We start from the raw sequence: 23,363 nt of genomic DNA on the forward strand, positions 1-23,363 counted from the left end.
TGGATATTGTTGGCTTCTTTAAAGAACCCTTAAAAATATTTATTTATTGTTTATTTATTTATTTAGAGAGGGTAAGGGAGGGAGAAAGAGAGGGAGAGAAACATCAATGTTTGGTTGCCTCTAGCACACCCCCTACCGGAAACCTGGCCCACAACCCAGGCATGTGCCCTGACTGGGAATCGAACCTGTGACCCTTTGGTTCGCAGGCCAGCACTCAATCCACTGAGCTACACCAACCAGGCCTTTAACTCTTAAGAAAAAATAACAAAGGGAAATCCCCTAAAATAAGAGTGGTGTCCAGGCAACAGGAGCTGTTGGGGTTGCGAGGACCATCTCCCAGAGTTGTCACTGGGAGAGTTGAGGGGTGTCTGCAAAAGTCCTCTAATTCTGCCCCCTCGCACCCCAGTGAGTCTCTCACAAACAGTATCTCACGTAGCTTTCACAACATAAGTGAGGGCAAACATGACAACCAGAAATTAATGATTGTCACGCCGAACTTAGGGGGCAATGCTCTCCCTCCTTCTCTTTCAGAGTCTTTTTTTTAAAGTTGCAGTTGAGAGCTAGTTATTTCTTAAGGACAACTACATATGATCGATGATACCGACTGGCAAAGGCGAGTGGGCCATGATTTTATGTAAAAAGAACAGACCTGGCCTCCCTAATTTCAGGATTAAAGGACGCACCCGGCTGGGAAAAGCAAGAGAAACACCGAGGAGGAGCCCCAGAATGAGGAAGACCCGCAGCCCTGATAAGTGAGCTCCTCAGGTCACGGCCCCTGCTCGGTTCTGCCCAAGAACACTGCCGAGAGCGAGGACCTCAAAAATTACTACTAGAGATCTAAGAACTTCCTTCTGTACTCTTTAAATTTCTCTCTAGAGCAAGACTTTTAGAAGGTTTATTATGGTGTGAATCCCCAGAGGTTCCTTCCGAGAAAATAAAGAGCACTGAATCTTTCAACCCTCTAGTGCTAAGTACCCCATCCTCAAAGGCCACCCCACCGAATCATCTCAAAAGAGCAGCACGACAGAGCAGCCCCCGGAATTTACTCGGTTGCCGACTTACCTTCCAGTTTGCCTACACAGCGGCAGTGTTTGCAGCCTGCAACTCACTGCACAGGCAGAGGCCAATGCCTTCTAACACCTCACATGCCCCGTGCACTGCTCGCCCCGCAGAGCCACCGTACCCACAGGGATGACAATCTGCGCACAGGCGGACCCTGCCTCTGGAGGAACTCAGCTGTCACGTCACTGCGAGAGACTGCAGTGAAGGGAAGCTTGGAGAACAATTTCCATTGCTAACCAACGCCATCTGACTGAAGGAGCAGACTCGGGGCTTTCGAACTTACAACACAGATTTTGTGAGCCCTCCCCACTTTTCAGGCTGAAGTGATTTCCATTCACAGTAAGAATAACCTCTACCGTGGCAAAAGCGGGGCTCAGCCTGGGTCAAAGATCATGTCAACAGGGCATGTGCACCCAAAGGAACAGGGGCTCTGGCCAGGTGGCTCAGTTGGTTGGAGCATTGTCCTGTGCACCAAAGGGCTGTGGGTTCGATCCTTGGTCAGGGCACATTCCTAGGTTGTGGGTTCAATTTCCAGTCAGGGAGTATATGGGAGGAGACTGGTTAATGTTTCTCTTTCACACTGATGTGTGTGTGTGTCTCTCTCATCAACAGACATATCCTCAGGCAAGGATGTAAAAAAAATTTTTTAAAGAAAAAGAAAAAAACAAAATTCACTCCTGACACAAAGTAAAACTGACAAAAGGCAATGCTATACCTGGCTTCCTCCCAGCCACCACTAGACGCACAGTCAGTCACGAGAGCCAAGTGACGGAGTCCCTGAAGCCTGTCTGAGCCTGGCTGGTGGTGAAGACCTGCAGGGGCTTCCCCTCCCTGGCCAGGCAGGGCAGGTGTCCTCTGCAGCCTGGACCTGAGCTGCAGTGCAGTGCCCAGAGGGAGTCCCGGTCCCTGCCCCGAGGACCCTGGGTCTGCAGCATGCAGGAGTCGAGCACGTGAGTCAGGACCTTCAGCGCGAACCACACGAAGAAGCCATTCTTCAGGGGAGGGACAGACTATATTGTAACTGCTCCCTTCCCGTCAATAGGCATCGCGTTAACGGGCGTGTCAGAATTTCTCCCGCTTGAAGTTACACGATTCCCACTTCGATGAAAACTGGGAGAGCCCTCCTTGGTAGGATCCCCATTCGCCCACAGCAGCTGCCAGACACCAGAGCAGACGCGCCAGACGTGCAATGCTTCATTTTATCATTTGTCTCCTCTTAAAACGGAGAGCCGAGCAAGTTACGAATAGAACGAGTATGTCTCTGAACAAGCGATAACACAGGCCGTGAAAGTGCTGGGAGGGCCCCTCGCTTACCTCTGGCTCCGGCTGGCAGGCGTGTTCATCTTCCGCGGAGTTTGGTAAAATGGCCCAGGTTACGTTGGCACTGGCTGATGGCAGGGAGCCGAATGTCCCATTTTTCAGCGGCTCTGTGGAATGTGACTTGGGCCCGTGCCATCCCAGGATGTTTTCTGAAATAAAGACCTAGATTGATGCCACGTATTTTCCAAGTCAAACATTTATAGTTCAAGAAACATCCGTACCTCGCTGTATTCAGAGACTGACCGGAAGTGGGCCCACTTGCGAGCGGACCCAGGTGAATTTAGGTGGAGCTTGTTTTGAGTGGCGCACCAAGGGCGGGTTCCGATCGTCTCTTTATAAACTAGCTTCTACAGAAATGGCAGTCTCCGACTCACCATAGGCCGTTTCTCTCCCCACACTCAGACACAAACAATCCACGTTTCCCCCAAGCCACAGTTCCTTCAAGGTGTTTTATTTTTTTAACTTAACAACATTTTTTAATGTTTACAACCAAAAAACCCCAAAACTCTAATTTTACAAACACAGGCTGCTCGGAACGTGGTTTACCACCACTACACATGATGACCACAGCTTAGAAGGACGGCTGCAGTGGGATCGCGTGACGCCGCCTCTGCCGTGAGAGGTGGCTGGTGTGTAAGTCCCATAGTGGACAGCACATGGGGTCATTCCATCTTAGCAAGGAACGCAGGAAACCGATCTGGGAAACCAGGGGTGTTCTTCTAATCCTCCCCCAATCCTCGGGGGCGGGGAAAAAAAACTTGCCAATTCTATTTTTTTTAACAGTCATGTGCTAGTATAGAATATTTGTACATGTTTACTACTGGGGACAGGAGTAATCAGTGGTGGATTTCTTTACCCTTGTAATAGTGATTCTGCCATTAGAGTCAGAATCGGTCTCCAACTCAGCTGACCTACCTGCCCTCTGAAGATTGTTTTCAGTGTAAACTCAGGGGTAAGGGATGGAGAAATGGAAGGCAGAAGCACAGACCGCCCCAGATGAACTAGAACTCAACCTTTCAGCATCTCGGATGTTCTATCCATCAAGTGATCCCATGCACCAGCCTTTTCATTCGCGTTACTCCAAGGAAAATCTACACATGCTTATGCATGTGCGTTCGTGTGTGCAATATTCTCCAACCCAATACATTTTTATGCAGGAACCTTTGTTTTTAAATGTCAAGTGTTACATCATATAACTCTGCTGCTTACAAGCCTCAACTGGCTTCTCACTGCAACTGAAACAGAATCGAAACTGCCTGCCTCAGGAGACTGCAGCCTCGGTGCATTCTCTCCCCGTCTGTTGCTCTCTGACCTCAAGCCACGCTGCTATTTTTTTCCATTCCTCAAGGGAGCCAAGTTCACGTAGTCAAGAGCCTCTGTGTGCGCTGTTCCTTCTGCTCAGAGTGCCACCCTCCGGTCCTACATGAGGGGGAGAGGTGTCCCGCACATATCCAGGGACTGCCTAAATGTCACTAGCTCAGCAAAGCCCCCCCGTGACCTTCCTGGCCAAAGCAGCACCTAAAGGCACTCCTGTCACATCGGCCAGGTCGTTTCCTGTTTTCACACACTGCGCACTATCGGGACTCACCCTGCTCACGTTCTTTGTCTAGCGTCTTTCTCTCCTCCTTAGCAGGACAGCCCCTGGCAGGCAGGGACCATCCTGCCCTATCCCACAGCTGTGTCCCTAAAACCCAGAACATGGTCTAGTAAAGGGTATGCACTTAACAAGTATGTGCAGGATGAATGAATAACTTAAGATTTTTCAGAGACAGCGGATTTCAAAAAATGTGCGCATTTTACAACCTCCTAAAAGTTAAACAATTAGAAAGGAAAAGTAGAATGGCAGTTGCCAGGAGGCAGGGATGTGGGGGCGGGGCAGGGATGCGGAGCTACTGCTCAGTGGGTACAGAGTTTGAGGTTTGCAAGACGGTAAGAGTTCTGGAGATTGCTCGCACGACTGGGGAATGTATATAACACTACTGAGCTGTGTACTTAGAAATAGTTAATACAGCAAATTTTGGTATGTCTTTTTACCACGATTTTTTAAATGGCAACAAGGCAGCCATGCATCTGTCCCTGACGTCACCTGGAAAAGGTGGGAATGCACAACACTGAAGTCAGAGGTTGCAGGGCGATCTGAGTCCAGACTTGGGTTCGAGACACCAGACTCTGCCACGAGAATGGTGAAAAGCTACTCACCTGTCCAGCTGATTAGCTCCTGCTCAGAGTCCTGAAGCTGCATTCAGATCTTCCATACTGAGTAACTGTCTCTAATTAATACTGGGATACCACTTTTTAGAATTTTATCTGCTACACAAGTAGTACATGTCCTCTGGATTAATTAGGAAAGCCTAAGAAGCACGAGGGGAAATACTGAGATCTGCTTGCCTAGCCAGTCAGGACAGTGGTCCCTCCATCACCCCCACACCTCAACTCTGTCCCTCCCTCACCTCCATCCCACCGTCATTCAGAGATGAAAATCCAGAGACAACAGAGCAAGAAGTAGAGGCTGGCCCAGGCAGGTATATCCTGCATCCCAGGATAAATAAACAACCAGGACAGGTGGAGTGGCCATAGCAATGCATGCTGGGAGATGTAGTTTTCTGTATACTCTATGGATTCAGAGTATCAAAAAACCAGTGAGGGAGGACAGGAGAGAAACCCATCTCAGACGGTTCCAGCTGCTGTAATAAATGAGCACTGGTTTGGGGGACTCGACAGATAGGTCTCCTTTGAGGATGAAGGAGGAAAATTCTAACCAACAGTGAATGAAAAGGGTTGTATAGAGCAATGGTATCCTCAGACAGCTTCAAGGAAGAATATGTCTCTGAAATTTCTAACGTGAGGTGTCAGAGAAAAAACATCAGGAAAGGTGCATCCACAGCACAACGGGGGCTGAAGCAGCCTCTGTGAAACAGGCACAGGAGGAGGAGAAGGGCTGAGCTGGAAGAGGAGATGAATGCCCTATGGCATTATTAGGAAGACATGAAATCAGCAGCAGTAGAATTAAAAGGAACACTGAAACGAGAAAAGAGCAGAGTCAACACTGTAAAAAGTCAAATAAGAAGCCCATCAAGTAAAGGCGGTCCTTGCCAGTGTGCAGCTGCAAAGGCCATAGAGACAGCAATTAGGAAATAACAGAGATGACACACAGCAGTGACCCACAAGATCCCGACGGACAGCGATCAGGTCTACGGAACAGAAACCACACACAACGACAGAAGCAAAGAAACAGCCGGAGCTGAAGAGGGAGCTGAGGGTGTGTGGTTCAAACAGTCCTGCAAAAGCTTGGCAATATCTTCTTAGGCTTCTGATGGCTGGAAGTTCAAACACACATAACAGGAGACAGAGCAGTTTAATGAATGCCTAGCTCGTGAAGTTTGGCAACATTTTTGAATAACAAAAATCAAGAGAAAAAATTTTCAATCACTTAGGCAGAAAAATTAGACTTGTCTTCAAGAGGAAAAAAATCAAGCTAGTCTTGAATTTTGCTACACAACGCTAAATGCCAGAAGGCGAACAGATGAAGAGAAGAATGCAAAAAAAAGTCCACAGATTTAGGGTGGGGTGAGGGACTTTGGGGGATAATGCTCTTCCTCGGCCAAATTATCTTTCCTCTGCTAACTTTAAAGAGTCCATATTTATTGAGCTCAAGGTCCATCATACACAACTTACATGTGTTACCTCATATAATTCTAATGAGGACCCATGAGGCAGGTCCTACTATTACGCCCAACTGACAGATAAAGAAACAGAGGCACACGAAGCCAGGGAAGTGAGCGGATTGAGATTAAAACCCAGGCAGCCTGGCTCCAGAGCCCAGACCCTTAACATCCAGTCTTCCTTCTCAGGAACACTGAAGAGACGCAGAACATATTCGGCCTTCTGGTGGGCAGGAAACTCCCTGAGGGCATATGATCACACCCTCGCATACAAAGAAAAGCAGCAGAATCGAAAACTCAAGACTAAAGAAGTCACATATAAAAGGATTAGTCATGAGCAACGGAACAGGTAAAACACAGAGCTGAGCGCGGCTGGAACGGCGCTGAAGTAAAGACACTCCCATCACATGTAAAATGTAAAGAGCCACCAAGACACTCAGTAATCCAGATGAATGATATTTTCACACGAGTAGTAAAATCAAAATGAATACCCCCTCCCAATCTCACACAACTTCATCTCACTTGTCTCCACCTAGTCCTCACCATGTGGAATCCTGTCTTTACTTAAAATTTTGTTCATCCTGAAGTTTTTACATTAATTTTGGTTTAAAAATATTGCAAAGCACCATTTTTTATCTTAATTATTTTGGTGCCCCTTAAGTTGATGTTCAAGGCAAGTGCCTCTCTCACCTTACCCTAGTTCCAGCCCTGAAACAGAATCAAAATTTTTCTAAACACAGTTACATTACTGAACATTAAGTCAAAATTATTTTACAGATTTAATCATTATTGTACATTAAGTATTAAATTAGTGTTAAAATATTAAGAATAGCCCCTATATTATACTACCAAAAATCAGGGAATGAGGAAATTAAACTATACTTAGTCCCCGTCCCTCGGAGAGAATTGGAAAAGTGTGTGTCATTCTTGACTTTGCTGATTAGAAAAACGCAGGTTAAAGAATGTGCATAAAAATGTAACGTACCACTACTAAAATGTATAAACGTATTTTTCCAAAACACTACAGAAGAGTAAAGGAAATACAAAATAGAGAAAAAAACATGAAAAGCAACACAGAAACATAAAAAAAAACAAACAGCAGTTAAAAAAATAAAGAGATTGCAGGGAGAGGGGGGCTTAAGGGGGTAAATGGCAATGAAGGAAAAATACAATTTAAAAAAGCTGAAAAAAATAAATAAGTAAATTATATTACTCTACGTAACGAGTCTCGAGACTGTGTCATAAAACAAAATGCAGGTCTGAAGCACATTTCATTAATTGTGAGATGCACCTCATTTCCCCACGTTAACATCTCTGAAATTGGAGTTCATCTCACAATCAATGGCGTGTCATGGTTTAATTGGCAACTTTTTCTTTCTAGCGGTGCAAAGGAAACAGCATGTGTTAATACTGATGGTGTTTGAAAGTGGAGAAAACACGCCTCCCCTCTGGAAAGTGACTCAGAAATGTCTGAAGCCGAAAGGAGGCCAAAAACGCGCACATAAGGAGGAGGCTGGGATCAAAACGTTACCTCGGGGCCACTGACTGGTGATAAGACCAAATAGTTAGGTGTCCATCACCTGTCACTCTGGTCCACCCTCAGGCTCAGGAGCAGGGAGCTCATCGCAGATGACACAACAGAAGAGAACAGAAAGGCAAAGGGCTGGGTAGTCCAGCAAGTGACAAATCCTGTCCTCGAAACGGGCTTTTATGCACACCTAGAGCTCCTCACACAACACACCTTAGTGGACGTGAAGAAAAGCAACTATAAATATCTGGTTCCCCGAACCGGCCAGAAGAAAAGGCTACAGGAGATCTCACTGTGTGCTTGAAGGTCTGACTGTGGAACGGTCTTGAGCTGTCCTTGGCCTGTCAACCTTGTGTGAAGTGCTGAGAGCCACTGTGCCCATGCTGGGGCTGTGAGGCCCCTGCCGAGGCCCGTGACAGCACGTGGCCGGTCTCTCCCTCCTCCTCTGACAGTGAATTCATGCCTCCCGGTCAGTAAACCTGAAAGGCTGCAGCTCCGAATTGCAGCGAGATGGACAAACTTGAGAGAAGCAGAAGGCACATTGACCATGGAAAGCTGGGATGTTAGCGTCTAACAGCTGTGTTTTGAGAAGCTGCCACTCAAAATTTGTGTTTAGAGAGAAATTTTTTAAAAATCCACCCGTCTGACATGCTCTGCAATGCTAGGTTTCATTTTTTCCTAATATGCTATTCACTGAAGGAATCATCACATTTCCACCTTGGCTTTAGTCACGAAATAAGGGAAGGCGGCTCAGGTAGGGCCCGTTTCACCGAAGCAGTAGGTGTCGGGAAAGAAGGTGTACGAGCCAGAACAAGCACAGGGGATCTCTGAGTGGCGGGAAGGAGGCAAACTCTGGGAGTCTGAAGATGTCTCTGGAAAGCAGTGAAGCGCAGCACAAGGAAGGAGGTGACTGGGCCAGAAGAGCCGGGAAGAGTCCTCATCATAGTCTCACCTCTCTGACCCTTTGGCCAAACCCCCAAGTGGGGCAGGACCAATGCAAGTGGCTTATTAACTGGACACCCCACAGATCTTACAGGAGAATGAAAATGTTATTGCAGAGACGAGTTAAGAAAAGTGCATTAAATTCTGCCCTGGTTCTCTCGTCAATTACATGTCTCTTGATCTCTTGTCCTGATTTATGTCTGAGGGCACCTGTGTCACCCACTGCCATTCTCCGGGGCTCTACTGTCACTGGCTCTGACAGCTCTGGCCCCCGTGTTCTTTCCCAACACGCCTTACACTGACCATTCATTAGCATCCAGCTCTTACCTGGCTCTAGAACATGCTTATCTGGTTACAAGTATCCCCTCTGACTCTGAACCATGTGCCCTGGATCAAGGCCTGCAAGCAAGGAACTAACCAGAAGCACAACAGACAACAGACTGCACCCCAAAATCCCTCGGGAAGTCCACTTTCTCTCCCACACTGGTACCCCACCTACAAGGCCAGACTCCTAAGTAGCTCAGCCTTTCCCCATTCTGATGGAGTCCTGCCTGTTTTTCCTCGTGGATTCAGAGGCTGTGTCTCGGCTGGGGAAAAAGATGCTCGCTTGCCCTCCTCCATCAATCATTTGCCTCCATCCAGCTGTTGAAGCAGAGAGGCAGAGCATAAGCCTTGACCAAAAAGCCGAGTCACTTTATTAATTTTAATTACAAACCTCTCCACAAACAGAAAAGTTCAATGACGCATGTCAGCCCACTATATCTTAGAGACGACGTCAGAGACAGGTCTCGGAGCCCAGAACAGACAGGCAGAAGGCAGATGAATACAAATGCCACGTTGGATTTCAGTCCAGGTGCTTGGGGTGTTTGAAATGAAATAAGCATTAGGAAGCAGCCCTTGCAGACAACAGCTCCAAAGCCAACACAGTCCCCAGAGGGTACAACGAAATGCTCCAGGAGATGAAATACTCCACGGCCACCAATTAATTTGTGATTTGGAAAAGGGACAGAAAAGAAAAAACACCACTGGGGGGCAGAAGGGTGTGTTTGGGTATTCGGTGTGCGGGGGAGGGGTCCCCTGTGCCTCTCTGCCCAGCAAACATGGAAAAGAAGCCCTGGCCGAGCCGTGCGTTAAGGCCATCTTGCTTCCCATCAGCCCAGCCCAGCACGCCTCGGACACAAGGGCGGTGATTTTTTCAGCAGGAGTTCAGACTGTTGTGGCTACGATCCACCTCAAGAGCCCCGAGAGTCTAAACAAATGCATTTTGTGACAAAACTCCCAGGGTTATCATACTCTCTTATTCCACCAGTTTGAGATTCTGGAACTCGGCTTCAGGTGCAGGCAACTGTGAGGTTTTTGGATGCAGAGAGTAATTCCATTTCCCCCTCCCCGCCCCCAGTACGTGGCACAGATTTAAAAGACACAGGCAAAATCTTTCCAAACTTCAGTGGCTGTGGTACACGGAACTGAACTTTGAACAGGGCTGAGAAGACAGAGAGACAAAATAACCTCTTGTGAAGCTTCATGCTCCCTCTGTTTTCCAACCTTCGGCCAGGTTCCTTGATAAAAGAGGATGGGAGGCCGGACAGACGGGCCAGGAAGACAGGGAGGACGTAACACCATACACGGCATCATCTCAGGAACGCTGCTGGGCCCCTCCTTCTCCCAGACAGTTTCCACTTCAACCTGTCACCACATCTGAAATTCGACCTCGAGCTCTGTCTCCGCCCAGGTCCTTAAGAACTCCGGAGACCCACTGAAAATGGAGAGGCAGAAATCTGCTAGAAACCATCCCTGAATTAAGATGTAGGGATAAATTTTGGGAAGAAGACAATGGTTCAAGCTTACATTTACCAGCAAAGGGCTCTTGAAAGGAGCCCGCTGGGCTGCAGAAGTTACAATACACGGTGAGGGAGGTCACAGAAACCGGGGGAGGCCTCTGGTCTCACCCCGAGTTTGTGCCCACGCCCCACCGGGGTCACTCAGGCTCCTTCCAGATTGGGGAATGTCAAGGGGGCTTCAGCACCAGAGTTCCGCTTTTCAGCTGGAGAGGAAGGTGGGACAGAAGAACAGGTTGGGGCAGTTCCTAATAGGCCTGACTACCGCCCCCCCCAACACACACACCCCCACCACACACACCCCCACCCCACTCCTAGATTGGATCCGGCACCAGAAACTTGTCTCTTTTGTCATGAGGTACATTAACAGAGCAACTGGCAAAGTTCAGTGAGGTCTGTGGATTAGGGAAAAGGATTGCATTCGTGCGAATTTGCTGACTTTGACCGCTGTGCTGCCGTTACGTAGGACAGTGTCCCTTCTTCAGGACTGAAGTGTGTAAGAGTAAAGGTATGTCACTTCTGTGGCATACTCTGAAGTGGCTACAAAACTGTAGTAGGTTTATACATAGAGAGAGAAGATGAAGTCAATATCATAAAATGTTATCATTTGGGGAACCTGGATGGATGAGAATTTTTCATACAATTCTCACAGCTTTTCTGAAAGCCTGAAGCTATTTTTTTAAAGTAAACAAAATAAATCTGAATCTGCCCTTGAGAAAGTTATGATGTGAGCCACACAGTGTCCCTGGACCCAGTGAGGGGACCCCGAGCCCACCGAGTCGTGCAAAGAACCCAGAGGACACAGCGGGAGAAGCCTGGTGCTCGCCTCGTAGCGGGTGGAACCCGAACAAGTAATCGAACTGCTCTGAGCCTCAGCATCTCACCCAAACGCTGAGCACAGCAACATCTGCTTTGTGAAGATGGCAGAAAGTGTGCAGCAGAGGCCCAGCGGTGGCTGAATGGAACCCCAGCAGACGATGGTGAGAAACACGGAAAGAAACCTGCATCCCCCACACGCAGTCTGCTCTGGAAAACCAACGCCCCCTTCTTCAACACACCCTAGAGAGCAAAAGGGACTTCAGTATGAAACATAACGTCATAACCTAGCTTTATTTTTCCTCTATTCAGTTGCCTTATCTCCCCATGAATTAAGTTCATTCTGGGCAAGAAAACTCCGTGAGGCTTCTGTTAGTCTCCTAATTCTAATACTTTATCGTTCAACCCAACATAACCCACCTCAAGCACCTTTCACCTTTACTGTTGAATTTAATCTTCACTAACATCTTTATATCCGCTCATCCGTTTAAACCCTCCCCCCAAAGGACTACAGCATCTTCAAGGAGTATGTTATTATTTCTGGATTCTTAACACCTAGAAATGCCTCCGGTAGGTATTCTAGAGAAATTTGCTCACAAGTCCAGGATGGGGCACCCAGGATGGGACATGCAGGAGGATGCCTGCCACAGTGAGGGGCACGGACAGAAAGTGGGGGCGATGTGCGTGTCCGTCGTCAGAGAGTGTTGGGTAGAACTTGGTGGATGCACACCACAGGCGCGGTTAGAAACAACGGACCAGACGCTGCCTAGCCACGGATCTTCAAACACAACAATGAGTGCAAAGCCACAAAGTGAACGAGGTCCGGAACGTGATGCCAGAAAGTCTAAAAGGAGTGCTTGTACACGTGTTAGTTTAACGTTTCAGAGGAGAGCGTATTTCTTATGGGTAAAAGAAAAATATATATCAGATTGGGGAGGGAAGAAGGGAAGGATAAATGAAGAAACCCTTGGACAACAAGATGGATGGATGATGAAGAGGATCAAGGTGAAGGAGGAAGGCCATCACGCACACGTGGGCACGCACACCCACCCTGGAGAGTGCTCATTTGCAAGCCCAGAACTGCCCACCAGGAGTCTTACCTGAGGCTGCAGGCTTGTGGCTGGGCTGGCCCACCTGGTACACACTCTGCTGCAGCAGGCTGAGGCACTCCCCCAGGCAGCTGAGGGTGGCGGCAGAGGTAGCTTTCAGGAGCAGCAGGTCCTGGTCCAAGGCGGTGAGGGGGCCGGAACCCGGCAGAGACTCGATGGCGTGCACGAGGCTCTTCTGCTGCCCTTCCACCTGGTTCATCATCTACAGAACGGGAAGACAGGGGGCGGCCGAGAGTCAGAGTTCTCCTTTCAACAGGCTTGGGGGCAGCCAGCACATAACCCACGGGACCGGAGGAAAGTGGAGAGAGGAACCATCATCACTCAGATGACAAGTGACATCAGAGTCAGCTCAGAGAGTGTTCATTCGGTACATGAGTCCCTGAGTCCCCAGACGATGCAGGCCCGGGTGAAATAGGTCTCTCCAAAGGCACACATCTTCATTTCCGATAACAAGGAAATTTTAGAACTGCAGAGCTGAAAGGGACCATAAGGACCATCTGGGCACATCATTTACACCTCTTCTGAAAGTAAGTCAGTAATAAATACATCACAGGGAGAAGTCCCTGTGACCATCTCCAAGGGTCTTTCACCATGGAAGTTTACCCGAGAGCGCAGACGAACCGTGGCTTCACCTACAGCAAGGTTGACACCTTCCTTTTCCTCCAGCTCCTACTCGTAATTCCTCGACAGTCTTTTTAAAGTTCAAGAAACGGACCTGAAATCTAGGGCTGGTTATTCGTATGAATGAGATCGGAGGGAAGTCAGCACTGAGCCATTCCACCGCCCAGAACGTCAACGAGGATACGACTTTCTCAACACCACGTAGGATGTCTGGAGGAAAGAAAACCCAGGGATTCTAGAGCCAGCCCTATTCCGCAGCTGAAGCAATGACAACCCCAAATAACCCTGTTTTTGTGCCTTGGCTTCAATTCCTAACCTACAGAGAAGTAGTCTGATTTTATCTTCAAATGCACAGATCAAAGAGAAAAACACTCAAGAACTAGAAAAGGAATTTACTGGTTATCTTGGGAAGCTCACCTCCCTCCTGTTTTTACAATGGAGCTCACTAAACAAGATGGTGCATGGAAAGTGCACATCTAGCAAATAACCAGTCATTCTGGAAAGTGGAGGGGTGAAAGCGGCCCGCCCAACGTGCAGGGCCATCAACTTCAGTGGCAGGGACCCTTGGTGTCCAGGCTCCCGTCCGAGGCTCTCCAAGCCTCTTCCACAAAAGCCGTCCTTAATTTGAAGCAACACCCGCTGCTTTCACGCTGTCAGCCCCACGGGTTCCTCTTGCCATCATGTCACCCACTGGGGAGGAGCAATGACTCTGTCCAGACCACGGGACTTGGACATGAACGTCATTCCACGCTCAGCCTTAATTTTCTATTTCCCCTGGAAAACAAAGACCTGCTGTTTTCTAGTAGCCTTTGTAGTTGTCTGCTTAAAAAAAAATGTATCCACTGCAATCTGACTTACCAAAATAGGAGCCCTTACTTCAGAACGATTCATTAAAAAGTCAGTGTGGACCGAGTTGCACAGACGAGGTTTGCAGCATTCTCACGGGAGCGTGCACACCCACCCTCTGGCTGTGAGTGACATTCTTCTGCAGATTACAGTGACGACACCCAGCCATTCTGGCTTTTTAAAAGACAGATGGCACCTGAGGCATAACAGAGGCTCCGTCGATATTCACGTCTCCTTCAAATCTCTGCTCTAAAGTCACCTTCTGAAGAAAGCGTCCCCTAAAATTGTGCCTCCAGCCCAACCCTTGGCACGCCTGTCCTCCTGACCAACTTATTTTCCTCCATAGCACCTGCCACCTTTCAACCCCGCTTGTCGTTCACTTCTCGTGTTCCTGTGCGCTAGGGTGGAGGAGGGGTTGTACCTGCGCTGGCCACTAACGCATCCCAAGCACAATAAATATCTGCCGAATGAACTAACACACACGTGATCCTCCAGTCTCCCTCTTCTGCCACTCGGGTTAAGTCACTGTGCTTGAGTAGCATAATATGGCTGAGATTTAGTAAAAGTTCGTACCTCCACTACCAGCTCAGGTTTGCCAAGAAATACTGCCAACTGGTTTAACTTCAGAGAAGATCAAACGTTTATGCGCTGACAGTGAACTCTACGCAGAGCTGCTAACAGCCAGGGAGCAGTGTGGCTCAAACTATGTGTTGTGGTCAGCATTTCCGTAACTTCCAACCATAAAATCATGTCTCAGAAAAATGATGGGTGGAAAGGAAGAAAATAGAATGATGAAACGCATAATATGTTATGTTCTTGACTGTTACACATACAGCAATAACTCTTAAGAGGTAAGTAAAATTAAGCCATTAACGATACAGAATACACTTGGTTTTAATCAGTGAAAAGAACGAACTATATTCCAGTTGTGTCATATAGAATAAATACTTATTTCACAAGCATAAAATAGTATGTAAACCTCGGGTAATAGAAAACACAGAACTCACTTGCAGAACCTGTATCACAGCAGAGGGGCATGCCCAGAGATGGAATCCACAGCTCCACTCCTGAAAGTATTCAACAGTTTTTACTGAGTGCCTATGGCCAGTGCCAGAGTCAGCACTGTCCTGCTCAAGGGGCATTTGAACCAGCGGTGGGTACACCAGACAGTTACAATGTCTGAGAACTATTGGCACTGAGGAGGGTGGTGCTCAGGAGTGCTAAGCACCCCACAAGCCAGGGCACAGCTCCATACAAGAACTTTCCTGCTCAAAATGCCAAGAGTGCCCCCTTGTGTAACCCTGCGGTAGAGACATATAAATAACCAGGCCCTTGATGAATCTCAACATTGTTCTTGGTAAACTGAGCCCCCGAAACAAGCCTCACACAAGGCTTGAAATAGAGTGGACTCTTCCTCCAGATTCATTTTCTCCCCCTTTTCCATGTGATGCTAAATGGGACTTCAGTCTTTAACAACACAATTGGACCAATCTTCACTTTATTTTTAGCTTCATCGGGCTCCAAAAGAAATAGAATGAACCCTAAAAGGAATGCAGGATGGCCAGCCTCAGAGGGGCAGAGCAGAGTTATAACTGTGCTAACATTTCTAAGACAGGGTGAAGAATCTGAGAGATTCTTCAGATTCTTAGAATCTTCACCCACTGAGAAGAATCTGTATCTGACTTCGGAAGCACAAGTTTCCGCTATTCCCACCTCTAATTTTCATTAAGGGCACCTATGAAAAGACCAAGGTGGCACTGAAAAGCTATAAGCAACAAGAACACCAACAGCCAATGCTTCACGCAGCCCCCTCTCCCCGTCACGGTTCCTACCACTCCCAGCCTTTGAAAGTGTTGAGCCCCTTGAATTACATAAGTTTCAAATCCAAGCTCATACCACGCCTTCAACACCCATCATTTGTAGTGTTTACAAACAAATTAAAAGATGCATGAGTTTCATTTCTTTCTGGCATTTGGTTTTCACAACCAGGGACATCAACATCTTGTACCATGGGGTTCAGACTTCGGAGATCCGCCTCCCGGAAATGCCAGCTCGGAGGCTGTGAAATCACCTACACGTAGGTCAAACTGAACTTCACAGATAAGCAAACTTCACAAGGGAAACATTCTATGACCCATTTATCTAGCACAAACAGTGGCATGTACACCCCAAAATCAAGTCATAGGAGTTAACGCCAATAAAATCAGTAATGGCAGCCTTTGTTTCATTGCTTTATTTCCACAGAGCTGAAACCAAGGTGCACAGACCCAAACCCAACGTCATCCAACTCAACAAGCTTGGATCAGGACAGAGAGAGAAGTGAAGGAGACAGAAGAGGAGAGAGGAGAGGGGCTTCATTTGCCTTGACTGCTTCCGACCGCTCTGAGCTGCAAACCTGGGAGCGGGTTTGAGAGGTGCCGGAAAGGCCCAGTCTCGACAGGCCAGATGTCCCCGAACACCAGCTGAGTCACTCACCCAAAGGACTCCGATTCCTTATTCTAAAGTAACCAGGACTGCTCGCTTTAGTTGGCAGAACCCCCTGGGTTCACAGGCTCCTTGGTACCATCAGTAAAATTCAATCCACCTTGCTTGGAAGTAGACCAAACTATTTGAAGTGAGCTTCAGGGTGGCCTTGGTTTGGCATTTCTCCTTGGCCTGGTATAATTCCAAAGCCCCTTTTAAGTCTCCCCTCTGGGTCAGGAAACTGTCCTTGCCTAAATCAGGTACTTTTTCACTTGGCCAAAGTCCTCATCTAAGTTTGAAAGCCATGCCTCAAGGATCTTTAGAACCAACACACACACAGCTGTCTCCATTATTACAGATTTACTATTCCCCCACCTTCATTAGCATTACTTTAATATCCCAGAAATGGTTTGATAGCTCATTACAGAAACTTCCTGAAATATCCATCAACTCTGTAATGGAAACCATCAAATACAGTTTGTACCCTGAAGTTCTTTGAAAGCCTTGCCTCAAAACCCTTGCCTTGCCGTCCCCACCAGTCCTGAACTACTGCATCTTGGTCTTTACCTAATGCCAATCAAGCCCCTGTATTGCAAACCTAACTTCACACTCCCCAGTCCTGACCGTGCCCTCCCCTCAGCACCACACCCAGTGCCCTGCAGAGGCGGGGTTCGGGGGGGGGGGGGGGGCGCGCNGCCTAAATCAGGTACTTTTTCACTTGGCCAAAGTCCTCATCTAAGTTTGAAAGCCATGCCTCAAGGATCTTTAGAACCAACACACACACAGCTGTCTCCATTATTACAGATTTACTATTCCCCCACCTTCATTAGCATTACTTTAATATCCCAGAAATGGTTTGATAGCTCATTACAGAAACTTCCTGAAATATCCATCAACTCTGTAATGGAAACCATCAAATACAGTTTGTACCCTGAAGTTCTTTGAAAGCCTTGCCTCAAAACCCTTGCCTCGCCATCCCCACCAGTCCTGAACTGCTGCATCTTGGTCTTTACCTAATGCCAATCAAGCCCCTGTATTGCAAACCTAACTTCACGCTCCCCAGTCCTGACCGTGCCCTCCCCTCAGCACCACGCCCAGTGCCCTGCAGAGGCGGGGTTCGGGGGGGGGGGGGGGGCCCGGGGGGGGGGGGGCGGGAAAAAGTCAAGTCACTTTGTCTAAACAACAATGCAATTTGCTGAGAGACAAAGGCAAAATTCTGATCTACACAGACACACACACACACACATTCACATGTATGTACATTCATTCAAAAAACACTTTCTGAAAATGTGTGGACAAGTCTATTCCGTTTCCTATAAGCGAGATTCCGTTCTGTCCCCTCTTCACCTTTGGCTTTTCTCCCATCACTTCCTTGCCACCCCTCATAAGAACCCCACACCATACAAATGTGAAATGCACATTTTGTCTTTAAAAACTCCCGGAAAGCAAACCCATGCTGATGTTCAGAGCTACGAGATGCAGCATTCACAGCCAAATGACTCTGATGACTCTGTCATGTCTGTCCCTTTCATTTTGCAGACAGGAAATCCCAGTTCAGCAAGACCAGGGGCCCTTGCTGAGGTCACACAGTGTGTGTCACCACTCTGGTGTCCTCTGCACTATGAGATGTCATCCTGGGTACTTCTTTCTCATATCCAAGAAGCCAAATGCCATCTCCTGCTCAAAAAACAATGATGGTGAAGTTTGTGCCACTACCCCTCCCCCCACCCTTCCTCACCACCTGGGAGCAACACGCATTCACTTTTCAGATTATGAGAGGCTGGTTTATTCCAGCAACCAACCTCCCAACTCAATTAGTCAGTAAACACAGCTATAAAGAAATAACAATGAGCCCTGGCTGGTGTAGCTCAGTGGATTGAGCGAGGGCCTGCGAATCAAGGGATTGCAGTTCAATTCCTGGTTGGGACACATGCCTGGGTTGCGGGCCAGTTCCTATCAGGGGACGTACGAGAGGCAGCCATACGTTGATGTTTCTCTCCCTCTCTCCTTCCCTTCCCCTCTAAAGATGAGTAAATAAAATCTTTAAAAAAAAGAAATAACAATGACCGGTAACCCCACCTTCTTCAAGTAAGCACTGTTAACCTTCGGGTATTATTCTGACTCTTCTGATTTACGTGTCCATACACACAGGTGATATTTTTTAATTTAAAAGGATCACCTCTTATATATAATTTCCCCCCTTTCACCACTAGAATGCATCGTCTCTGATGCCTGGGATTTATGTCAAAATAACCCAGTGAGGGTGGGGGAGTGAGAATGAACCTTATTCTCACACCGGTATTAACCGTGTGTGGGGAGGGGGTGCTCACACAGTTGACAGCAACCTGGCGGCTCAACATGATCTTCTCCAATGTTTTCCGTCTGAAAGTTTTGCAACAACAATATATTTTGAATTCAGAGAAACGACATTGTTATGAATTGAATTATGCCCCATTGCCCCAAATCTTACATTAATCCCAACCCCCCAGCACCTCACATGTGACATTGTTTTACAGGGGTAATCGAGTACAAATGAGGTCACCAGTTCGGGCGTTAATCCAATATGACTGATGTCCTTATAAGAAGGGGAAGTTTGGACACAGACACACGTAGAGGGCAGAGGAGGGCAGCCGCAGAAGACGACCTAGACAAGGAGAGAGACCGGGAACAGATCCTTCCCTCACAGGGCTCAGAAGGAGCCAAGCCCTGAGGCCTTGACCTTGGACTTCTGTCTCAAGAACTGTGAAAACAGACATTCTGTTGTTTAAGCCACCTGGTTTGTGGTACCTGGTGAGTGCAGCCCTAGAAAATAAACACTCCGCTCACAGCGCTCTGCAGGATTAAACGCCGATCTCATTCTGACGGCTGCACCTCACAAGAGCTTTTGGCTCCACGCAGAGGAGGCCCCGCCTTTACAGCAGAAGCTCCCTCGACGCCATCTTGCCACCCCTTCTTTTCAGAACTACAGAACAGAAGGTGCCCATGCAAAGGTTGTTTTTGTTATTATTTTTAAATTCTACGTGTCGGTACTGTTAGTTAACATGCTGGTAAGAAGGGGCGCAAGGGACAAAAGGACTAACTTCTTGTTCTGAAAGGAAACACCACTGGCCGACAGAAGGACATGAGTAGAAGGTAAGGTGTCAGTAAATCACCTTGTTCATCCATGACTCACTCGTCTGCTGCACCCGGCGCCTCCCACACACGAAGACTTAAACCTGAAGGGGGCGCTGTGCGCGGATGAGGCGCACTCCCTCTGGACACCATTGGCCCCCCAGGCACAAGGCCAGCGGCCAGGGCTCCATAAGGGCTCCATCCGCAGGAGGCCACTGTGCTCTGTTTTCATTAAAAATATCTATCCTCCCTTTTTGGGGGTACAATACTGCTCACAGGAAAAAGTAACCAAGTAGAAGAAAAAAAAAACATTCAACCCGTCCAAAACCAGAGAAATATTAAAATCTTAATGTATGGACACTTACTACATTTCTATGCATATAAATGCACTTTTACTTTTTAAGAAAATGGTTGCATATCATGCTTGTAACCTTTTTTACTCCACATACCATGTCAATAAATGTTGACAATACTACGTGAAATACTGCGGATCACTCCAGCACATAAATGTGCCACAATTTATCGCCCAATTCCCTACTGCCAGATATTATGATGAGGTCTAACTTTGTTCTCTGTGACGAATTACAACTCAACAAACTTCGCTGGAGCTAAATCTCAGCATAAATTTGTAATGGTTTTCTTAAACTCCTAGAGGAGGAATTGCTTTAACATTAATTTTACGGCTTTTGATAAATACTGCCAACTCACCATCAAAAAATTGTCCCAATTTGTATTTTCTCAGCAGTGTGTGAGCTGTGCTTTCCTTTTTGATTTTTTGAAAGAATTTATTTATTTATTTTTAGAGATGGAAAGGGAGGGAGAAAAAGAGGGAGAAAAACATCAATATGTGGTTGCCTCTTGAGTGCCCTCTTCTGGGGACCTGGCCCACAACTGGAATGTGCTGTGACTAGGAATCGAACCAGCCACTCTTTGGTTTGTAGGTCAGCACTCAATCCACTGAGCCACACCAGCCAGGAATTTCCTCTTTCTTATCATTCTCTAAAGTCATCGTTTTTTCTTAACCAATTTCATAGGGGAAAAAACCCAAATCAGCATTTCATTGTTTTAACTCATTGGGCATGTCCCCATATCATGTGGGGTAAAGAAGGGTTAAGAAGTGTCCATATCCAGCCACAAGAAATAAAGAAACCCTAGAGATCTCACGTACAGCATAATGAATATAGACAACAATGCTGCACTATAATCACCAAACTTGCTAAGAGAATAACCGCTAAAAAGAAAGAATAATTATATAATGTGATAGAGGCACTAAATATTGCTGCAATGGCAAGTATTTAACAATATAGAAATGCATCAAATTAACAAGCTGCACCCCTTAAATTTACACAGTGGTAAATTGTGTCAGCTATATTCAATTTAAACACAAAAAGCAGTTTCCATATCCAGTAAAGAAAATATAAACACATAAGACACTAAGAGTCCAGAGGGTGTTTCCTTCAATACGGCGGAAGTAGCCATGCGGATGCCTGCAGTGGGCACTAGTGTAGGGCACGGGGGCAGGTGGTCCCCGGCGATGGGAGGGAGAAGTCCTGAGGAAACGGAGGAAAGGACTATTGGGAGAACCCAGAAAAATCTCAAAGAAGCCATGGTTCGTTTGTGAAGGTCCCAGGGACAAGGGGACAATGGGAAGCAGTCCCCAAAGTCCCCACACCACACAGGGCCAGAGGGAACAGTTCTACCTGGACCTGGTCCACCTAGTTGTTCTGTCCCCAGAACACACTAGATGAGGGAAGGGCATTTGCCCACCGTTGCCAAGCCCGCCCACGGCCCCGCCTCAGATTGAACCGAGCACTGAAGCTTAAGAGAAAAGCAGAAAACAGCCTTTGCCCTCCCCACATTTCCCCGCCTCTTCTCGCTATCTTCATTTACCTCTGGTATAAAAACCATTTACAGTAACAGCCACTGGCATGAATAATGGAAGCACAGCCATTTCTCATTAGGGGAAAGGGGAGCCCTACAGTTTACAAAGTGCTTTCATCACATTCACAATCCCGTGCTCCCAGCTCTGCTCCGGCCACGAGGCGGGGCTGGTGATTGCGAATCTCCTTTGTACAAACTTGGGGCCCACATCATGATCTGTGGAAGTGGAGAAGTTATTAGGATTAAAGTCCCATGTTCGGAGTCCAAACTTCTCTGTTCTACAGACGCTTCAAGATCACAGATGCGCATAAACACACGCACACATGCACATACACAGCTTCACGCTCGCCTCGCACAGCCTTCTGCGTAAAAGTAGATCTTGGGAGCAAGCCACCTTATCCTCTGGGCCAATTCACCGCCCAGCTGAAGGAGAACAGGTCAGACCACAAATTCTCCCCGGGGTCAAATCTGCAGAGGAGAAAACATGATTCATGAACAAAAACTGAATAATAAAAGGGAAAGCTTTGTTCTGCAGATGGTGAGGAAGTTTCACTCAAGTGTTTAAGTTTCTCTCAGAAGTCCTCTAATCAGAAACCGTTAGACATACGTCATGTAAAAAACCAAACACTTAATTGCTTATTGATCCACTTTAGAATTCTGTTGGTTGACCCACCATTTCTCAGCAAACGCTGGCTGGCGTGTCAGTTTGTGTCTCTCACAGAATGGAACCTTACACACCACACACCAGCCAGGATGAAACTAAGCTATTTTCTTGGGTCCGCTTTACTTTTGTTCCACATACATGCTCAACCTGTCTCAACGAACCTCTGCGTCTCTTGGACAATCTCTACTTCGGGAAATTCTTGTATCTTTCAGGGAGAGAAGGTTGCTTCTAAGAATTCCCAAAGAAAGCATGCCAGTAACCATCTACATTCTCAGTTCAACCTGGCAACATATACATCATTTGTATATGTTGTATACCAGGCCTTAGCTCTTAAACCAGGCCTTAGCTCTTCCTAGCAAATGCCTGCTAATCTTTTTTAAAACTTACAGTTTTGGTTCAGATAGCTACCCAAAGTAACAGACAAGAACATAACAACATAATTCCCCTTTCCGGCTAAAATTAATTTCACTAGTGCCAGTTACTCTCAGGAAGGAAATCCATCTCCAAAGGGCACTTTAAAGAGGGGAAAACATTGGCTGGGAACATCATGACTCCAGGCAAACCCTGTACAGCATCTGCGTCTTGGCAAATGAAACTCCAGAGACAAACACATTTATCAGGAATCTGCTTCATTAATCTGAAAGTGAAAATTATGTTAAGGGATAAGCCACCAGTAATTAATATTTATGGTATCCCCCCCGGGTGCGTGACACAGCACTCACCATTTGACAGGAGAGCGAGCACAATTTCCGCACACAAACTGCTTAAAATGCCATCCTCAAGGTGCTCAAATGGGAGACAGAATCATAATATGTAATAGACCGTGCTTTGCGAAAGAGCTAACCACCCTTCGCAGATGCCTGCATTTGAAATTGCTTCCCAGCGACGGAAATGAGCTGGCCCGAATCCATTCCCACTCCTTCTCCACACTTCCTCATGACTCTGGCACACGCTTTGAAGAAAGTAAGTGTAAGAGTGTATATAGCCTGTGATCACTATTCATAGAACTATACACTCAAAAGGAACTTGTAATTAGTTCCATACATATCTACCCCGGGGCTCAGCAGACTGACTGCAGCAGTCAGTTAAACCTCTGCACACAGTGACCCCTTCACGGGAACAGCCTGCAGGAACTTACTCATCAAAGGCCTGCTCACAGGAGATGCGGGGCAGATGTTTGTCGGGGGGATGGACAGACTGTGATATTTAACCCAGTTTAGGATTTGGATATGCACGAGCTACACGGACGCAACACCATTTATAAACACTTTTAAAAAATGCACTTCGGTAGAAGATTCATCTGTTGAGTGGAACATCAGTCAACACCTTCGTCTGAAACAATTAGTCCAATAATCAGGTCTCTTCCTAAACTTAATGCTGGTACAGCATGAATGCCAGGGTTCCGTAGCAAGCTGCCAGAGGGTTCTGGAGGTATATTAACTTCTTACAAATGTTTATGATGAGCACCCAACTCCAACGGAGCCCAGACCACCCGATCTC

General features: G+C 47.1%; 1 protein-coding gene across 2 annotated transcripts in view; it reads right to left on the reverse strand.

The window, feature by feature from the left end:
• Nucleotides 1-23,363, reverse strand: part of OSBPL10 (oxysterol binding protein like 10) — a 242,023-nt gene that overhangs the window by 54,578 nt on the left and 164,082 nt on the right. For both annotated transcript variants that reach the window (XM_037070682.1, XM_037070681.1), the window contains 2 exons: nt 12,269-12,479; nt 2,377-2,531 (listed from right to left, as the gene is read on the reverse strand). In XM_037070682.1, coding sequence (XP_036926577.1) covers nt 2,377-2,531; nt 12,269-12,479 — 366 coding nt within the window. The remainder of the gene's footprint in view (nt 1-2,376; nt 2,532-12,268; nt 12,480-23,363) is intronic.

The sequence above is a fragment of the Sturnira hondurensis genome, unplaced genomic scaffold (assembly GCF_014824575.4).
Source record: "Sturnira hondurensis isolate 20B ecotype Veracruz unplaced genomic scaffold, ASM1482457v3 Scaffold0019006, whole genome shotgun sequence".
Lineage (NCBI taxonomy): Eukaryota > Metazoa > Chordata > Mammalia > Chiroptera > Phyllostomidae > Sturnira > Sturnira hondurensis.